Genomic DNA, 21456 nt, shown 5'->3' on the forward strand with positions numbered 1-21456 from the left:
GATGACACAATCTTTCATGTAGAAAATATGAAGGAATTCACCAAAAAACTTTTGGAACAGGGTCTTGGGTGGCTCAGTCAGTTAAGCATCTACCTTAGGCTGAGGTCTTAGTCCTGGGGTACTGGGTTTGGACTCCCTGCTCAGCGGAGAGCCTGCTTATCCCTCACCCTCTGCCCTGTGGACCCCGCTCATGCTCTCTCTTGCTATTTCTCCCTCTCTCTCAAATAAATAAATAAATAAATAAATAAATAAATAAATAAATAAAATCTTAAAAAAAACATCCTGGAACTACTAAGCCAGCAAAGTTGCATGGTACAAGATCAATACAGTTGCATGTACAATAGCATCAAAAAGAATAAAATATTTATAAATAAGCTTAAAAAAAGAAGTCCAAGACCTATACAATGAAAAATACAAAACATTGTTGAAAGTAATTAAAGAAGACCTAAATAAGGTGAAAGACATCTTATGTTAATGGACCAGAAGACTTAATATTATTAAAATGGCAATACTCTCCAAAGCAATGTACAAATTTAACACAAACCCTATCAAAAAAGGTTACTTTTTTGCAGAAATTGACAAACGGATCCTAAAGTTCATGTGGAAATGGGAGGAACTCAGAATAGTTAAAACAATCTTGGGGAAAAAAAAGTTGTGGAACTCACATTTCCAGTATCAGAAATACTACCCTGCTGCAGTAATCAAGACAATGTGCCATAAGCAAAAGGTCAGATATATAGAGCAACTAAATTAAATTGAGAGTTCAGAAATAAGCCATTACATTTGTGGTCAATTAATTTTCAACAAAGGCAGCAAGGCAATTCAATGGAGAAAAAAATAGCCTTTTCAACAAACAATGTTAGGACAACTGACTAGCCACAGACAAAAGAATGAAATTGGACACTTATACCACATACAAAAATTAACTTAAAGTAGATAAAATATGTAAATGTGAGAGCTAAAACTATAAAACATTGAAAATACAGGAGTGAAATTTCATAACCTTGGATTTGGTAAATGATTTTTAGAAATGACAACAGAAGCATAAGCAATAAAGGAGAAAGATAAACTGATGTCATCGAAAAGTTTTAAAAAACTTTTGTGCTGCAAAGGATAACAAAAAGAAAGTGAAAAAATGGGGTACCTGGGTAGCTTTTTTTTTTTTTTTTATGATAGTCACAGAGAGAGAGAGAGAGAGAGAGAGAGGCAGAGACACAGGCAGAGGGAGAAGCAGGCTCCATGCACCGGGAGCCCGATGTGGGATTCGATCCCGGGTCTCCAGGATCGCGCCCTGGGCCAAAGACAGGCGCCAAACCGCTGCGCCACCCAGGGATCCCGGTACCTGGGTAGCTTAATCAGTTGAGCATCTGATTCTTGGTTTTGGCTCAGGTCATGATCTCATGGGTCATGGGATTGAGCCCCACATCAAAGCTCTATGCTGAGCGGAAGTCTCCTTGGAGAGTCTCTTCCTCTACCTCTCTTGTGCTCTCTTTCTCTCTCTAGCTCTTTCTCAAATAAATGAATAAAATCCTTTTTTAAAAAGTGAAAGACAACCCACAGAATTGAATTGATAAAATATGTACAAATCATGTATCTGGTAAGGGACTTGTAGCCACAATATTTACAAATCAAAAATAAAAGACAACCCAATTTAAAAATTGAGAAGCATCTGAATAGACATTTTTCTGAGGAAGATATGCAAATTATCAGTAAGCACATGAAAAGATGCTTGACATCATTGTTCATCAGGGAAATGCAAATCATTACCACTTCATGCTTGCTGTGATGGCTGAAATAAAAAAAGTTAGATAATTACAAGAGTTGTGAGGGTGTGGAGAAATCAAACCTCTCAAACACTACTGGTAGGAATGTAAAATGGTGCAGCTGCTTTGGAAAACAGTCTAGTAGTTACTCAAATGATCTTTTTGTTTTTAAATATTTTTTAATTTATTTATTTATGAGAGACACACAGAGACATAGGCAGAGGGAGAAGCAGGCTCCCTGAGGGGAGCCCGATGAGGGACTCTATTCTGAGACCTGGGGATCACGCCTTGAAACGAAGGCAGACGCTCAACCACTGAACCACCCTGGCATCCCTCAATTTATCTTTATTTAAAGATTTATTGACTTAGAGAGAGAGAGCATGAGTGGAAGGGGCAGAGGGAGAGGGAAAGAGAATCTCAAGCAGATCCCACACTGAGCACAGAGCCCAATAGGGGGCTCAATCTCATGACCCTCAGATCATGAGATTGAGCCAAACAGAAACCAAGAGTTGTATACTTAACCGACTGTACCACCCAGGCATCCCAAGGTACTCAAATTATTAAATAAAGAGTTTCTGTATTACCCACCAATTCCACACCTAGGAATATACCTAAAAGAAGTGAAAACATATGTCCACACAAAAACTTGTATATGAATGTTTAAATTATCCATAATAACCAAAGGTGAGCATAACCCAAATGTCTGTTAACTGATGAATGTATAGTATAAATAAAATGTGGTATGTCTGTACCATGGAATATATTTTGGCCATAAAGAAGAATGAATAAATACTTCTCCAGAGAAAATATATGAAATAAGCACTTGAAAAGATGCTCAATACCATTAATCATCAGGAAAATGCAAATCAAAATCACATGAGAAACTACCTCACACCCACCAGGAACTAGAATCAAAAACACAGACAGTAGCAAGTACTGGAGAGGATATGGGGAAACGAGCCCTCAGATGTTGCTGGTAGAAGGTAAAATGGTGCAGCCAACTTGAATAACAATTTAGCAGTTTCTCCAATCTTAGACTACTAGCAATTCTGCCCCTTTTTTTCTTTTGTGTGTGGTATTTACACAAGAGTAGTGAGAATAGGGATCTCTACACACACACACACACACACACACACACACACACACACACGAATTTGTATACAATATTCATAGCAACATTTATAATAGCCCAAAGGTAGGAACAACCTAAATTCCACTAACTGATAAATGGATAAACAAAATGTGGTATATCCATATAATGGAGTACTCCTTGGCATTGAAAAGGTATGAATTATGGATCCATGCTAAACCATAGATGAACCTCAAAAACATTATGCTAAATAGAAAAGTCATTTATAAAAGACTACATGCTGTAAGATTCTATTTATATGAAATGTCTAGAACAGGTAAGTCTGTGAGCACAGATTAGTAGATTATTGGTCTCCCAGGGCAGGAAGTTGGGGATGGGGGATGGGGACTATCAATGGGCACAGGGTTTCTTTTTGGGGTGAAAATATTCCAAAATTAGATTTTGGTGAAGGTTGCACAAGTCTGTAAGTATACTAAAAATCCTTTAATTGGATATTTTTAAGGGGTGAACTTCATTATATGTAAATTATATTTCAAATAGCTGGTTTTGAAATAATACATGATCTAGAGTGCTCATCTGGAAAATGATGGTCAGTGTGCTATCCAGCCTGTAAATTTGTATCATGATCATTGTGGAGCTCTGAGTAAACAGGGCTCTCATCCCCCAGGCCTTCTCAGTCCAACACCTGTCTATCATCAAGGCATATTTCACGTCCTTCTTTGGCTGTGGAGACATCTGAGTTTGTGACTCCTTCCAAGGATGAGGAATGGAAGGAATCATGCTGAACAATCAGTATGATTACCTGGGCTGTGGAGGAGCTTTTGGGAAGTGATGACCATTACATATTTCCACGTATTCCTCTATAGTGTAACTCCTTACAAGGTATGTGTAGTATGTCAGGTTTTTTTTAGTCCAATAAAGCAAGAGAAGAGGAGTCAGTGAACTGCTGCTATACAGAGCAACATGGGCAGCCTCACAAATACAGTGTTGACCAGTGGAAGCCATACACAAGATATCTGGCCAATCCATGGACTTTGGAGTTGTATTGTTTGGGGAAAGTTATATAGCAGTGCAACAATAGACAATAGCATGGAAACCATTCCCATAAAAGGAAGGATAGAGATGGAAAGCAGGTGTGGTGTCGGGGTACTGGTAATGTTCTGATTCTCCATCTGGATGTTGGTTATAGAGCTGTTTTGTACATTTTTTTTGCATGTGTGTGTGCTTATATATATTATATATATACAGATTATATACAGATACAAATATACATGTATTCATATATTTGATTTCATAGTAAAATGTTTAAATAAAACTTTAATGTCTTTATACCAGGTGAAGGAAGGTAATCTGAGTAATGTTAAAGATTTATGAATTTGTGATATGTTTTAAGACGTTTGTGTTTGAGCCTCTCAGCTCAGACACCATATGATGTGTTTTGAGACTTTTGTATTTGGCACAGAGCACAAGGCATTGTCTGAGAGCTCTATACCACCATTCCCATTTTAAAGGATTATTATTTCTATGCTCCTTCCTCAGCCTTCCTCCCCACTTCAGCCACACCTGTCAGAGCCCCTACAGTGAGCACTCCATGGACATTTGGCCCTGTGGGAAGAAGGAAATGCTAGATTGTGGTGATGATAAACAGCTTTCAGAGAATTAACCTGGTTTGTGTTCTGTTAGGTGAACAGACAGCAAGTTATACCCATTACACTATAATTCAGACTAAGATGTTAATGGCTGACAAATTAAATTAGTCTTACAGGTATGTTGTCTTAACTCGGTATTTTCCAAAGTGTGTCCTGGAGCAGTGGTCCAAAAACTTGGTCCCCATGATAAGACAAGCTCAGGAAACTGTTTATTACATCCCCCTCCTGGAGGTTCCCAGTACACATAAACATTGAGAATTCTGAGAAGTTCTGTGCTGGTGGGCTGTGCTAATTCTTTTTTAAGCCCAGTGTTTTCCAAGAGAATCTGACACATGATTCTAAACATCTACAGAACAAGTACTCTATGAGGCACCCTTTGGAAAATGCTACTTTACTAGGGAGCTGTGGATTCTGTGATGTGTTTGTTTCACAGGGATAGGGCTTTGGCAGGGCCTAGGGAGATGGGGCCAAGAGCTTTTCCGTTGAAGCAGTTTTCCCCTCTCTTAGATCTAATCATTATTTCTTCTTCCTCCTTCCACTCATCTGTCCTTTTCAGATACCCTCCTCTGCTTCCGTTCAGGAAACACTGTACCAAATCTGCACTATCTGCATAATCTAGGGTTCCTCTTTCACATAAACTCTTGGGGTTCCAGATAAGAGTTTGGAAGTAAAGTAACTAAGAATAGCCTCCAATCTGTTAGAAAGCTGCAGGTCCAGCTGGCTCTCACCCCTCAGTCAGCCAGGAAGGGCAATGGAGAAACCCACATAGGTGGTAATGCACTGCCCTGTTCTCACCGTGACTGCATATTTCCGGAGGGCGCATGCACACAGAACAGTGTGCAGTGGAGTGGTTTGCAATCAACAATATTTAATCACTTCACAACTTGCTTTGTTCACTCATTATTCTGTTTTAAAGAGGAGCCAGTTGACACAGTCAGGTGTTATCCATTCATTTGCAGCACATCATTGTATGAATAAACCATCAGGCTCACTCACTCTCCTGCTGATGGGCATGTGGACTGCACCACAGTGAGCTTCCTCATATGTCTCCCGGTGCCATCATGGAATAGTTTCTCCAGGGAATATTCCTCAAAGTAGACTTGCAGGATTGCAGACCACATTTTAAGTTTTCTAGATATTGCCAATTGTTTTCCAAAGAGGTTCTTTCAGTTATCACCCTGAGCAACTGTTTCTGAGACATGCTTTGCATCTTGAGACATTTTCATTCAGGTCAGTCTAATGTCCTGCAATCGTATCTCTTTGATTTCCTCATTCTTGAATTGCCGCATATTTCTAGCTGTGTGTGAATTCAGCCATTCCCCTATTGATGGACATTCAGCTTGTTTCCCACCTGTATGTTTGTCTGTATGTGGCATTACTCAAAGTGGTGCAAGAAGCAGCCTTGTACAAGCAGCTTGATGGACTGGTGCCAGATTGATTTCCATAACTCATTGCTGGGTCAAATTAGCAGTTTCATTTTAAGAAATACTAACAAAACTCCTTCCCCACAACTTTATAGCAATCTTCAGTGCAATTTTCCAGTTTCATGTGTATATATACAACATACCCAATCATGCTGATCTTTTGTATTTTTAACAATCTAAAAATCTCTAAGTTGGACTCCATTGTTGTTTTAATGTGCATTCCCCTGACCACTAGGAGTTATGCCCCTGTGCATTGCCTCTTCTTTGAATTGCCTATGTTTATGCTTTATTTTTCTGTCTTTCTTATTAATCTAAAGAAGTTCTTTGTATATTAGGATAATATCATTTTGTTATAAGTATAGAATATGTCATTTGTCTTCTGTTGCTTTTGTCACAGAAGATTTTAGTTCTTTATTTTCTTAACTACATATATTGACTTTTCTTTACTTCTTTTGGGTTTCCTGCTTTGCATAAGAAGGCCCTCCCCAACCCAGTGTCACATTCATACACCTATATTTTTGTCTTCTACTTTTACAATTTAGTCTTTAACATGCCATGTTATACACCCACAATTCACCTGCCATGTATTTTTATACATTATGTGAAGTAGGGGTCAAGCATCCTCAGTATCACTTATTACTTATTACATACTACATTCGTCCCTACTACCTAGGGAGGACACCCACCACGCGCAGAGCCAGCCCAGGGTGGTGGTTATGGGCAAGGGCTCTGAAGCCAGTTTCTGACTCAGCTCCCATTTACTGCCACTCACCCCATGTCCTGTGCAAGTTGTTTAGGCTCTGTGTGCCTCACCCCCTCAAGCTATAAGATGAGTGAAATGCACTTGACGGGATGAGCACTGGGTGTTATTCTATATGTTGGCAAATTGAACACCAATAAAAAATAAATTTATAAAAAATAAAAAAAAAGATGAGTGAAAGAATAGAACTGCTTTATAGCAGCAATGTCCATAATAGCCAAACTGTGGAAGGAGCCTCGGTGTCCATCGAAAGATGAATGGATAAAGAAGATGTGGTTTATGTATACAATGGAATATTACTCCACCATTAGAAATGACAAATACCCACCATTTGCTTCCATGTGGATGGAACTGGAGGGTATTATGCTGAGTGAAATAAGTCAGTCGGAGAAGGACAAACATTATATGGTCTCATTCATTTGGGGAATATAAATAATAGTGAAAGAGAATAAAGGGGAAGGAGAAAAAATAAGTGGGAAATATCAGAAAGGGTGACAGAACATGGAAGACTCCTAACTCTGGGAAACGAACTAGGGGTGGTAGAAGGGGAGGAGAGTGGGGGGTGGGTGTGACTGGGTGGCGGGCACTGAGGTGGGCACTTGACGGGATGAGCACTGGGTGGTATTCTGTATGTTGGCAAATTGAACACCAATAAAAAATAAATTCATTATTAAAAATAATAAATAAATAAATAAATAAATAAATAAATAAATAAATAAATAAGAACTACCACCCAGGGTTTTGAGAGAATTAAATAGATTAAACCATGAAAATTCATAGAAATAGTTTGGGGCACATAGAAAGCACTTGATAAGCGTTAGCTAGTTTCATATCATATTTACATATTTTCTTGGAGCTGTTTCTGGACTTTTCGTCTTAGTCTGTTTTTCTTTCTGCAACTCAGTGCCATCTTTTGAATATTATATCTTTCTAATATATGTTAATAGCTCTGTCATTCTCTTTTAAAATTTTCATGATGAGCATTGCTTTGAATTACATATAAATGTGTTATGTACTGAATGACATTCAGCCCTCCCCGCCCCTGCCTGAGAACACAATGTGTCTTTCCCTCCCATCTAGGTCTTGTGGAATGACCTTCTGTAGAGTTTCTAATTTTCTTCTTGCAGACTTTTCTCCTCCTTGGGTCCTTTATACAAGGGAAATTATAGCTTGTACCATTCCGAGCAGGATATTCTTCTAGTTGTAAATAAATATTGCTGGGATAAAGATATATTATTCATTTTTAAATATTTTGTATTGACAACTTACTAAACTCTTATATTGGCACTAATCATTTTTTTAAAGATTTTATTTATTCATGAGAGACACAGAGAGAGAGAATGAGAGGCAGAGACACAGGCAGAGGGAGAAGCAGATTCCATGCAGGGAGCCCGATGTGGGACTCCATCCCAGGTCTCCAGGATCACGCCCTGGACTGCAGGCGGCGCTAAATCGCTGAGCCACCCGGGCTGCCTGGCACTAATCTTTTTTGTTAGTGGGTCTTTTTAGTTACCTAGTCATTCGTTCAGATTATCTAAATGACGATAATTTTATCTGTTATTTTCCATTATTTACATCACTGTATTTTTTTCCTTATTTCATAACTGGAATTCCCAAAACAAGTAATAGTAGTAATGATGGTTTTGATTTTTGAGAAAAGCCTTTGATATTTCTGTTAATTTAATATTATACTTGCTATTGTTTTCTGATGAACACTTTTTACTATATTTCAGAATTTTATGGTTCATTCTAATGGTTTAGACTGAATTTGTTCAGTTAATTTCCTCAGAAGAGGTTTGGGGGTAATATAATACCTGAATGGATGCTTGTCTCTACCTCCCAAAAATTCTCCTGCCCTCACCAATTACTTGACTTAGATGACTACCTAAAAAGAAGTCTGTAAATACTTCACACTGTCTCCTCATTTTCAGTATAAAATGAGAAACCTAATGATAAGTCGATTATTTTCTTCTCCCAGAAACTTGTGAGCTTGTGAGAGCATCTCTCTCCTGCTCCCCTTCTCTCCCCCTGCTCCCTCTCCCCTTCTCCCTTCTCTCCACCCCCACCTCCTTTTGTCTTTCTGCCCCACTCCACGCTCCCCACCACCACACACACACACACACACACACACACACACACACACACACACAAACACATCTTCCCTCTCTCTGGCATTTTAACACTTAATCAGTATATAACTATACATGCCCTTTTCCCCTTTTCTTTTCCACCTGGGACTTACTCAGAAAATTGAAGTGTTTTCAATTTAAGAAAGTTTTTCTCTTATTTCTGGATTTTTGGTTCTCCATATATTCCTCTCCCTCCTTTTGGATCTTAGTCTCTGCATGTTAAATCTTCTATACCTGCCTTTCATGTCTCCTGTGTTTTCTTTTTTTTTTTTTAATTTTAATCCCAAGTAGTCAACATACAGTGTCATATTAGTTTCAGATGTACAATATTCAGTGCTTCTGCTTCCATATAACACCGAGTGCTCATCACAACAGAGTACACTCCTTTTTTTTAATTTTTTTTTAATTTTTATTTATTTATGATAGTCACAGAGAGAGAGAGAGAGGCAGAGACACAGGCAGAGGGAGAAGCAGGCTCCATGCACCGGGAGCCCGACGTGGGATTCGATCCCGGGTCTCCAGGATCGCGCCCTGGGCCAAAGGCAAGCGCCAAACCGCTGTGCCACCCAGGGATCCCCAGAGTACACTCCTTAATCCCCATCGTAGTTTCCATTTCTTTGTGGTTTTGTTCTGTATTTGTGTTACATTTTCTTCCATTTTGCACAGATCAGTGCCTGACACCTGACAGGTTCTCAGTAACTAGTTATTGAATGAATACATTTTGTCCAGGAGACAAAATTAGATCTCACAGGAACTATTCTCTTTTCCCATTTCTCTATTGAATTTTCAATTCAGAAATCATGTTTTGTTGTTGGAGAAAGTCTTTTAACTACTTCCTTTACTCACATCTCTTTAACATTTCTCCTTTTTTCAAAGAAATTAAATGTCTTTTTTGCTTCTTCTTCCTTCTGCCTGGTTGTTCAACTTGGTCCTCCTCAGTGGAGTGTGATTTTTTTTAATTTGCCTGTTTATCGGAGGACATGAAGGCCTTTGGCCCCCATGCAGGTTAGCCGGTCAGGTGTTTCAGGTAGCAGTGGCCTACAGTGGGAGGGACACAGATGTTGGTGGCAAGCTCACAACTGTGCTGTCTCCATGCACTCAGAGGCCATAGTCTCCTGACCACCCTGGCCGGGCACTTTCATCCATCAGTGCTGCCCACTCAGGAGGTGGGGCGACAGCAGTGAGAGACAGGAGTTCCCAGGAAATGAATTTTATAAAATAAGAGGGGGAAACATCAGTAGATTAGGATGTTGTACACTTGTACACTTGTCTCCATTGTATTCTGTTAATGTGGTGTTAAATCAAATATAACAAATATAGAAGATTTTCTTAGAGTCTAGGAAAATGGAATCTTATAGGTAAACCATCAATGAGAAATGGCAGTGCTGCGAGACAGAAAATGCTTTTCAAAATGCATTTGCTCTGATGGATCATATCCAGTTCCTATTTGGCTCTTGTGGTCCTAATGGAGTCCTACTGGACCAATAGGACTGCACAAAAAAGCCATAGGGATTTTTGTGACAGTAAAAGGCAAGATGAAGGCGGGGCAAGATGGAGGAAAAGTAGGGTCCCCAAGTCACCTGTCCCCACCAACTTACCTAGATAAATTTCAAATCATCCTGAAAACCGATGAATTCAGTCTGAGATTTAAAGAGAGAACAGCTGGAACGCTACAGTGAGAAGAGTTCAGCTATCAAGGTAGGAAGATGAAAAAAAAATTAAAAAATAAAAAAGGCATGGGGGGGGCCCGACGAGCTGGGCTAAGGCCGCGGGGTGAGAGCCCCCAGGACAGGAGAGCCCCGTCCCGGAGGAGCAGGAGCTGCACCAACCTTCCCGGGTGGAAAGGGGCCGGCAGGGAGTTAGAGCAGGACCCAGGAGGGCGGGGATCCCCGCGGGCTCCCTAGGACACTAACAGGCACCTGCGCCCTGGGGAGAGCGGCCACACGCTGTGGGCCAAGCTCCCTAAAGGGCTGGAGGGCGCGCCCGGCTGGGCCTGGGAGCAGCTCCTGCGGCGGCTCCACGGAGGGGGCTGTTGCAGCAGTGCAGGCCCCGGAACCCAGGGCGCTGGCCACAGCCCAGGATCCGGCGCTCACCCAAGGACAGGCAGAGGCCGGGAGGGCAAAGGACAGCAAGGACGCTCCTGCCCCGAGCTGAGCAGGAGCAGGCTCTCATTCAGAATACAAGGAGAGATAAAGAGCTTCCAAGATAGGCAGAAACTGAAAGAATATGTGACCACAAAACCAGCTCTGCAAGAAATATTAAGGGGGACTCTTTAAAAGAAAGAGGAAATCCAAGGACGAAGTCAAACTCTCCCTCTTTGCAGATGACATGATACTGTACATAGAAAACCCAAAAGACTCCACCCCAAGATTCCTAGAACTCATAGAGCAGTTTGGCAGTGTGGCAGGATACAAAATCAATGCCCAGAAATCAGTGGCATTTCTATACACTAACAATGAGACTGAAGAATGAGAAATTAGGGAGTCAATCCCATTTTCAATTGCACCCAAAAGCATAAGATACCTAGGAAGAAACCTAACCAAAGAGGTAAAGAGTTTATACCCTAAAAACTATAGAACACTTCTGAAAGAAATTGAGGAAGACACAAAGAGATGGAAAAATATTCCATGCTCATGGATTGGAAGAATTAATACTGTGAAAATGTCACTGTTACCCAGGGCAATTTACACATTTAATGCAATCCCTATCAAAATACCATGGACTTTCCTCAGAGAGTTCGAACGAATCATCTTAAGATTTGTGTGGAATCAGAAAAGACCCCAAATAGCCAGGGAAATATTGAAAAAGAAAACCATAGCTGGGGGCATCACAACACCAGATTTCAGGTTGTCCTACAAAGCTGTGGTCATCAAGACAGTGTGGTACTGGCACAAAAACAGACACATAGATCAATGGAACAGAATAGAGAACCCAGAAGTGGACCCTGAACTTTATGGTCAACTAATATTCCATAAAGGAGAAAAGACCATCCACTGGAAGAAAGACAGTCTCTTCAATAAATGGTGCTGGGAAAATTGGACATCCACATGCAGAAGAATGAAACTAGACCACTCTCTTACACCATACACAAAGATAAATTCGAAACGGATGAAAGATCTAAATGTGAGACAAGAGTCCATCAAAATCCTCAGGAGAACACAGGCAACGCACTCGTTGAACTTGGCCACAGCAACTTCTTGCAAGATACATCCATGAAGGCAAGAGAAACAAAAGCAAAAATGAATTATTGGGTCTTCATCAAGATAAGAAGCTTCTGCACAGCAAAATAAACAGTCAACAAAACTAAAAGACAACCTACAGAATGGGAGAAGAGATTTGCAAATGACGTATCAGATAAAGGGCTGGTTTCCAAGATCTATAAAGAACTTATTAAACTCAACAGCAAAGAAACAAACAATCCAATCATGAAATGGGCAAAAGACATGAAGAGAAATCTCACAGAGGAAGACATGGACATGGCCAACAAGCACATGAGAAAATGCTCTGCATCACTTGCCATCAGGGAAATACAAATCAAAACCACAATGAGATACCACCTCACACCAGTGAGAATGGGGACAATTAACAAGGCAGGAAACCACAAATGTTGGAGAGGATGTGGAGAAAAGGGAACCCTCTTACACTGTTGGTGGGAATGTGAACTGGTGCAGCCACTCTGGACAACTGTGTGGAGGTTCCTCAAAGAGTTAAAAATAGACCTGCCCTACGACCCAGCAATTGCACTGCTGGGGATTTACCCCAAAGATGCAGATGCAATGAAACGCTGGGACCCCTGCACCCCGATGTTTCTAGCAGCAATGTCCACAATAGCCAAACTGTGGAAGGAGCCTCGGTGTTCATGGAAAGATGAATGGATAAAGAGGATGTGGTCTATGTATACAATGGAATATTCCTCAGCCATTAGAAACGACAAATACCCACCATTTGCTTCCACGTGGATGGAACTGGAGGGTATTATGCTGAGTGCAGTAAGTCAATCGGAGAAGGACAAACATTATAAGGTCTCATTCATTTGGGGAATATAAAAATTAGTGAAAGGGAATAAAGGGAAAGGAGAGAAAATGAGTGAAAATATTAGTGAGGGTGACAAAACATGAGAGACTCCTAACTCTGGGAAATGAACAAGTAGTAGTGGAAGGGAGGTGGGTGGGGGTTGGGGTGACTGGGTCATGGGCACTGAGGGGGACACTTGACGGGATGAGCACTGGGTTTTATGCTATATGTTGGCAAACTGAACTCCATTAAAAAATAATAATAATTCAAAAATAAATAAATAAAAGGCAAGATGATATTAAAGGGACTCCAGGGCAGCACCGGTGGCTCAGCGTTTCAGCACTGCCTGCAGCCTGGTGCGTGATCCTGGAGACCCAGGATCGAGTCTTGCGTCGGGCCCCCTGCATGGAGCCTGCTTCTCTCTCTACCTGTGTCTCTGCCTGTGTCTCTGCCTGCCCCCTCTCTATGAATAAATAAATAAAAAATCTTAAAAAAAAAAAACGGACTCCAGACTTTTTTATGACCTCAACTCTTGGTGTTTTACTTTCCTTACATAAGAGAGATTTTTTTAAAGCTTTTATTTATTGTTTCACGAGAGACACAGAGAGAGAAGTAGAGACATAGGCAGGGAGCCCGATGTGGGACTTGATTCCCGGACCCCAGGATCCCGACCTGAGCTGAAGGCAGGTGCTCAATCACTGAGCCACCTAGGCATCCCAAGGGAGATTTTAATAAAAGGAAATTAGGAATACAAAGGGAAAAGCTGTTAACCAGATTGTAAATTTTGCTTTTTAAAGAAATATGAGATCATTCTCCCTATGCTAAAGAGACAGTTTTGGTTAGTTTGGGTTTTGCATAAGCAAAGAAAGAAAAGTTTAAGAAAAAAATCTTTAAGTAAAATTTAAGGAGCACCTGGGTGGCTCAGTTGGTTAAGCATGATTTCAGCTCAGGCCATGATCTCAGGGTTGTGGGATCCAGCCCCGTGTCAGGCTCTGTGCTCAGTGGGGAGTCTGCTTGAGAGTCTCTCTCTTCCTCTCCCTATGCCCTCCCCACCCCATGCTCACAGGCACATATGCACCTCTAAAATAAAGTATTTATTTAAGAAAAGTAAAATTAAAAAAAGATGTAAGTGATCAATGCTGTGGGATAAGTTTCAAGGACACCAGGACCTGAAATTTTTGGCATGGCCTGTCTTTGGGGGAAGCTATTTTGGTTATAACAGTGACTAAGCCTACCACTAGCAGTGGTCTGTGCCTGAAGCTCCTCATCGAACCACCCTGCTGCCCTGGACATGACCCTGCCCCCATTCCCCAGATACCAAACACAGTGCAGCGAGCGGTGTGTTGACTGAGCAGGGGGCATACTAGCTGTCCAGGTCAGCCCAGAAGTGGGGTAGCATCAACCACTTCTGCCTCCAGTGATCATCAAGGCTTCTCTATGCCAGGGGAGAGATTGCAGTTGGGTGAGGTCTTCTGATGCTTCCTTTCGGCTTCTTTTTGTACACTGGTAAACATCGACCATTCACTACTCCTCTGCCGTGAGCCCAGTCTCAGGTTCAGGGGACCTCAGACCTCCTACTGTGATGCTCTGGGCACAGCAAAGCAGGCTACTGCCAGCCCCTGGGAGGGGTCCGTACTCCCCAGGATACACACTCAGCTAGAATGCGTTGACCTAATAGAAGACACATCCTCAGACCAGTTGAGCAGCCTTTAGTCTGAGAGGGCTAACCCAAAGGCCAAGCATTTGATGCAGTTTTCTTCTTTTTATTCATGCTCAGGTGGATGGAGTGGAACCCTGGCTTCCCTTTGAGTATTGATGCCAAATGTCACAAGGATTTACCCCGAGACATCCAGTTTGATAGCGAGAAGGGTGTGGACTTCGTTCTGAACTACTCTAAAGCGTGAGTTTCCAAGAATCTAAGGATGCTGGGCAGCTCCTCCAGGGGCTGGGGCTGCGAGTGAGATCCTCACTCCTTTCTGGGGGGGGGGTGCTTTGGATAGGGAAGCAGCTCAGCTGGGCACCTTTTTCCAAATCATCTGACTGTATCTTGGCCATACTGGATCCTCAGTGTACAACCACAGGGTGGCCTGTATCTAAACAAAATTAAAACCTGGATGACTCCAGACACCAAACATAGCTCTGTTGTCAGCCCAAAGTAGAGGTCTTTACTTGAAGTGTCCCATCCCCACCCATATCTCATCCTCCCATGGCCAATTCAAGGGTGGACAGGGCCCAGGCTGTACCTAGATAGCAAAGCTCTGCAGGAAAAATGGCCACCATGCCTGCGCTGACCACTGACACCCATCCCCAGGCTGGCTGTCACAGCAACCCAGTGAGGCAGGCATGGTTATTATTATCACTTTGCAGTTGAAGAATCTGAGGAATAAGGAAGTCACAGAACTTGTCCAATAGCCCTGGCTGATAAACAACAGAGATTTGAGTTCTGTGCTCCTTCTTTGTGATTGAATTACTGCAGCGCTTTTACTGAAACTCTTGGGGTGCTCGTTAAAACATATGGAGCCCCAGCACCATCCCAGGGCCAGTAGAGGAGACTTTGAGCTGTATCTTGACACTTTAGGGAGTTCTCACACCAACATCTGCAATGATGAAAAACTCATCATTTTTCAGGACCTAGATGAGGTGGCCCTTCTCCCAGAAGCTCCTAGAAGCCCCTGGACCTGAGTGATGTCTCCTCCCTTATGCTCCCCAGTACTGGCCACACAGGCCACCATTTCTCCAATGATACCATAGCCCATCCTTCTCTACATCTGCCATGTAACTTGGCCCCTTGAGTTATGGAATGTTTGGCAAAGGAACATAGCAAAGGAATCGTGAGATGGGCCCTCAGCCCCTCCTGGTACAGCACAGCTGAGCAGGCCAGCTAAGCCCTACCTCTGCTGGCTGAGGACAATGAGGTTCTAAGAAGGAAATTAGAGATGTGCTCTCTACATTTGAGGAGGGTACATCCTGAGTCAAGGGGACTGGACCTCAGCGAGGTAGCTCAATGTACCCCATACCCTGAGGAGATGAGGGGAGGATGGGAGAGGCCTCTGGGCCAGTGGAAGGTAATCTTAGGGAAGCTAACTTCTCAGAGCCTCAGTGTCTCATCTGAAGAATGAGACCACAGATCCTACCCAGGGTTGTTGTGAGAATATAATGAGGCCACATAGGTCAACCCCACACAGAGAAGGTTCTCCCTCAAAACAGCATTAGTTTCCATCCATTCTTAGTAATTGGGTCAGGCCAGCCAGGACCCAGGTCTCCATCATCACACACTTGCTCCCTCAGATTGGCCTCTGCCCTCAAGGACTCACAGAGGATCCTTCACTTTGTCTGGTGTTATCTTGTTATGGAACCCAGGAAGTCTTCACAGCAGAAAGGCATCTGGCCTGGCCTTGCAGCCAACCAGGCAGACAGAGGCAGGGGCCTATAAGAATGGGACAAGGATGCTCTGGCAGAGGGGGTACCTTATGCAAAGGTCAGCTGTGGCTGGGCCTTTTCACAGAATCAAGTGGCTTGTAACATTTCCTGGTGGTATTGAAGGAGGAACAGCTTGTGTGTTTACTCACCACTTGTGTTTACAGACTAGAACTTGATTGCAGGAAGTTGGTGGTCTGATAAGGGAATGTCCCTTTAAAGGAAATTGAGAAAGAGAGCTTCCTTCCTAGTAAGGTAGAACAGTGCAGAAATGTGACTGAGCTCCAGAGGAGGTGGCCAGCCTCGCACCAAGACCAAGGTGCTCAAACCTTCACCTCCTGTGCATTTCCCATCAGATGGAATCAGGTGGAGGCTGCTCCTTGAAGGAGCACCCTTCTCCATGAGGTCACCAGGGACACCTCACTGTAACCACAGATGGCTCCCTAGGTAGGCAGCATCAGAAGCGCTGCCACAGTCTGCCCGGACTCCTCCAGACCTGCATTTGCAGAGTTCGGGGAGATGTGAGAGCTTGGTTTGGCAGCCTCCAAGGGTCAGATGAGAGGACCCAGAGGTGGTGAAGGGAGTGACCAAAGAGGGACTAGGGGAGTGAAGAAAGAATGCAGGTTGTGGTGTGGATGGACCTGGGATTCAGGTCAAAATTAGGAGACACTGAGGCATCCTTGACCTATGCATCTGGCTGATCAGGGAAACAAAGTGGTCATTACATAGGGCAGCTGGGGAAGGAGTGGGGTAGACGAGCCCAGCGTGGGGGTCTCGTTGAGGTCAAGAGCCCCGTGTAGCCTCCGGTGATGTCTTGCAGGCTCAGGCCGAGGGCCAGAGGTCGTGTACTGGGGAGGGCCAGGAGGAGTAGGACCATAGCCCCTTGGCCATAGCCCCGATCACTGCCTGCTCCCAGCCCCCTACACAGGTCACTGCTGCCAGTTGAAGGCCAGACAAAATCACATGTGTGGCTCCTTGAAAGGAGTTGGTGGTGAAGAGAAGGCTCAGGCGCCTGAGATGCTGAAGAGCAGGAGCCTAGAAGGGACGGAAGGGATGACACTGGCTGGGGGCAGTTCCAGCAGAGGAGGAGGAGGAAAGCAGGGAAGCAGCATAGTGAGGCCCACGGTGGGGCCTTTCATTTCTCCAGAAACTAAAGCCATGAGTTCTGTGCAGAAAGAAGACCCCATGCCCTCCTACTACCACCCCAGCTCAGAAACAAGTTGGCTGCAAGTTGGCTGCACATCACCAGAATACTCGTAGATAATAGTGTCCTCCCCCTTAATCTAACAAACGCCACCCAAAATCCCCTAATATTGGAAGTTTTAAAAACTATCTCCTGCTTCTTCCAACTGATGTCTGCATGTCTGTCTGTATATTAACCCTGTTTGCCTCTATCGAATTTTGTTAGACAGTCAGAGATGCATCCCATTGGAAGATAAATATGTTGGGAAATGTAGAGGAGATATTCCCACCTAAGTTAGACCTGAGACATTTTAGTTATATTTGCTAAAGTAGCATTTTTGCGTGTGTGGTTAAAAATGGGTCATAAAAGAAGACATAACACAAAGCATAAAATATGGTTTCCCTATAAAAGAGCTTGTTCTGTGGTCAAATTACTTTGGAAAACATTGCAACCTCATCAGAATCCCCTGGAGAGCTTGTTAAAAATCAGGATTTCTCTACCCATTTCTATAGTTTCTGATGCAGGAGGGCTGAGGCAGGACCTGATAATCTGCATTTTAACTCCAGGGATTGCTGATGCTGCTGGTCTGGGGAGCATACTGTGAACCCCTGCCCCCCAGGATTGTAAGGCCTTGAGAAACCCTGGCATAAAAAAAAAAAAAACCTGCTTAATATCCCTGTGCTCTCCCATCTCCTCAGACTGGCTTTCCTTTGTGGGCTGGAGGCCTCCCAGAGCAGGTGGCCCTTGGGGGACAGGAGGCAGAACCTTTCCCTTTTCTTGGCTTCCCTGTGTCCTTCTCTGCTCTTTAGCTCACCTGCCATTTATGTAGCGCCTGCTGGATGTCTGGACCCTAGAACTCTTGTAGGTACCAGCAAACCTTGCCTTTTCTTCTCCTGTGCCCCTCCCCCACACTTACCTCAAGCCTGTCCTGGGAGTAGAAAAAGAAAATACTGATTTCTACTATGAAACAAACTCAATAAAGGAAGGTGCAATTTTAACTGAATGTGGCTCTTTTGGCAAGGTTTATTCTAGGGCAGCTGGGCTCCTCCAGGACACCGGGCAGCTGCTCCAAGCCTCCTTGCTTAAGATAATAAGGACAAGCAGCCAGGCTGCCTGGTGAGGGAGTGTGGGTCCAGACAGCATCTCTCAGACATTCATGTGCATGTGGGTCCGCATGAGACATTGGTAGACACAAGTTCTGATCATTGGGTCTGAATGGGGATCGAGTGTGTATTCCCAGCAAGCCCCCATGTGATGCTGGTGCTGCTGGTTCCTGGACCAGACTCAGAATAGTGAGGTTGTATTTTGCTTTCTTGGGAAAAAAAATCTATTGATCTCTTAGAATTATAGCAATAAGTATCAACCCATGATTCATCACCCTTCAAAAACTAAAGGCTGCCTATTTAGAGCCCAGCAGCTAGGGTTGATAAAAATTCTAGCTGTGTCATCTTGGGAGAGTCGTTTCAGTGTCCTGACCCTGAGTTTCCTCCCTACGATATGAGGCTGATGATGCCTAACTGCTGGAATTGTTATGAGATTTCCATGAACTCACCTATGTGATGCCCCCATGGTGATGTCTGATATGCCATAGGCGAGTTCCCTCTAGTGTATCCATTCTGGGTGCTTGGAAGGACTCTTTCCTCATTCCTGAGCCCAAGGAAGGAGCCCAGCTGGGAGCTGCCTCCTCAGGCACTGTCACTGCCCACTTGCGAGCTCTTCTGGGCTTCCTCTATGCCTGTGCAAGCAGGGCTGGGGGAGCTACTGCTGCTCCTGCTTTAACAAATGTTTATGGAGCTCCTGGGGGTGAGGTCCAAGATGAATCAAAAGTGGCCCTCTGGTCCCAACTCCAAGAAGCTCAGAGTCTAGTGGAGACCAAGTTGTAGATAGCTGCATACAATGGATACTACATACAATGGCATGTAGTAGCTCTTCCCTAGGGAAGAGGTGCTGGGAGAACTTGAGGCAGGGAGGAAGTAACTCTGGGGGGACAGCATCAGAAAAATGCTTTCCAAGAGAGAAGATGCCCAACCTGAGTTTTGAAGGATACATAGGAACTTACACTGATTGGAGGAGTGGAGGGGATGGCATTTTAGGCAGTGAGAATTCTGGTGAGCCAGGGGACCAGAGTAGAAACCTATGTGGGGAAGAGGGGCTGAGGCTATCAAGACAGGAATGGGGCAAAGAGCTCAGCCTCTACCTGGCAGGGGGGTGGAGGGGAATAGGACCATGGTGGTCCAAGAGGCTCAGCATTTTAATGTCAAGAAAAAAGGAGTTGGTTGTCAGATGCACTAGAGAAATCAGGGGACTTTAGAGTCAACTATAGGGCCCTTTGGATGCAGCCACTAAGAAGTCACTGGTGCCCTGGATGAGAGCACTTTTGGAGGCAAAGCGGACAGGAAGTAAAAAGGAGTGAGTAGGTGAAGATTCTTCCATGAATTGGGTGTGAAGGAGGAAAGAGGAATAGAACAAGAAGCCTCAGGGAAAGGAGGGGGGTAAAGTGCTGTGCTGCGGACAAGATTTTGAGCCTGTCTGCTGGTTCCTCAGAATGCCAGTGCCGACTGGCACTAGTGCAGACTAATATTAACAGTGAGTGACCATTATGGCACTACTTGCTAATGTTTGTTGAACTCTTCTTATGTATAGAGTTTTCTGTGCATTATGTCGACTCCGTGAGGCAGGGACTGTCATTGTACCCATTTCACAGGTGAGAAAACGGAGACACAGCAAGATCAGGGACTTACCCAAGGCCACGTGTCTGGGAAGCAATGGGGCTGGGTTCTTAGGCCAGGCCCTTGACACCTTGTGCTCCCAGCACCATCTCAGCTGCCATCTTTCAGGGACTCCCAGACCCATCCAGTCTTGGGCCAGACGCCAGCACTTGGGTGGGGGAGGAGGGAGAGTCCAAGACCCCGGGTCCAGCCCCCTAGTGGTCTGATGGGGAAAAGACACCCAAGTGCCCAGCCCCTGGCTCTGGGCGGACAGTTCCAGAGAGAGAGAGGACGCTCAGCCCCAGGGCCTCGCTAGCCTGTGCCCCTGTAGCCCACTCCATAGCGTGCCACTCTGCCCATGGCTAAACCTAGTCCTGCCTGAGGAAAACAGACTTGTGGCTGAGGTCAGCAGAGAGACCTTCCCCATCGAACCTCCAGGTTTGGGCAGTTCTGTTTCCATGCCACTTCTGGGTAAATCTGGTAACTTGTCTCATCTCAGCTGCCTGCTCTGGCTGGGATGAGGCCAGCCCTCCTCAGTAAGCTTTGCCTCCCACTCCAAACAACAAAACTGTGAGGTGGAAAATGGAGAAGCTGCTAGAAGGAAAGGAGCAGGGGAAGCAGAGGAGGCAAGGGCTCAGCCCTCTCCTGGCACAGCAAGCAGCCCAGTGCACGTCCCCGCCTGGCTGTGTGACCCTGAATGAGCCAGGTGCACTCTTGAGGCTGCAGGATCCTCTTCATGCAATAACAGATCCTTGGTCCCAATATTCTAGTTGTCTATAAGCATGTAGAAATATTTTGCCTCCAGATGACATGCAAATATTTTCCTCCTAACTCCACTTCTTCCTGAATCGGTGGCTTCCTCTGAGTACGGCTATACCCCACCCTGTTTTCATGCCAACCTTTCGAGGTCAGAGAGACCCAGCTGGGGAGACGATGAGCCAAGGACTATGACTCACTCTCGGTTCCCCACAAGATCCCTCCATGTTCGGTACCTCTTTCCTGGGCACCATCTGGCACTGGGCTTGGGGTGAGGAGGGCGGGGGACTGCCAAGACCGCTGAGACCTGGGAAGGCCTCTCCTCTCTCAGAAATGAGTGTTTTTCCACACCCAGTCTGAAGTGGATGTCACAGTGAGGCTTACTCCTCTGGTTTACCAGTGGTTTCTGTCCCAGGAGGCTCAGCTGACAAGGGAGGTGGAGGAGGACAGTGGATGCTGGCAGAGGAAGGGGTGACAGTCCTGAAAGGCTTAGCCAGGGGCCTGCCTCACTGTGGTGAGGCCCAAAAGCATGTGTGGAAAATAAGCAGTCATGAAAAAAACAA

The 21456-nt window shown here is 44.3% G+C and overlaps 2 protein-coding genes across 3 annotated transcripts in view; one reads left to right on the forward strand and one right to left on the reverse strand.

Moving 5' to 3' along the window:
* The window catches only part of ALOX5 (arachidonate 5-lipoxygenase), a 57291-nt gene that overhangs the window by 15146 nt on the left and 20689 nt on the right, over positions 1–21456 (forward strand). For both annotated transcript variants that reach the window (XM_041742515.1, XM_041742516.1), the window contains exon 4: positions 14607–14729. In XM_041742515.1, the coding sequence (XP_041598449.1) occupies positions 14607–14729 (123 nt within the window). The remainder of the gene's footprint in view (positions 1–14606; positions 14730–21456) is intronic.
* Positions 1–21456, reverse strand: part of MARCHF8 (membrane associated ring-CH-type finger 8) — a 198847-nt gene that overhangs the window by 917 nt on the left and 176474 nt on the right. The gene's annotated exons all lie outside the window — the stretch shown is intronic.

Source organism: Vulpes lagopus, chromosome 2 (assembly GCF_018345385.1).
Source record: "Vulpes lagopus strain Blue_001 chromosome 2, ASM1834538v1, whole genome shotgun sequence".
NCBI classification, from domain to species: domain Eukaryota; kingdom Metazoa; phylum Chordata; class Mammalia; order Carnivora; family Canidae; genus Vulpes; species Vulpes lagopus.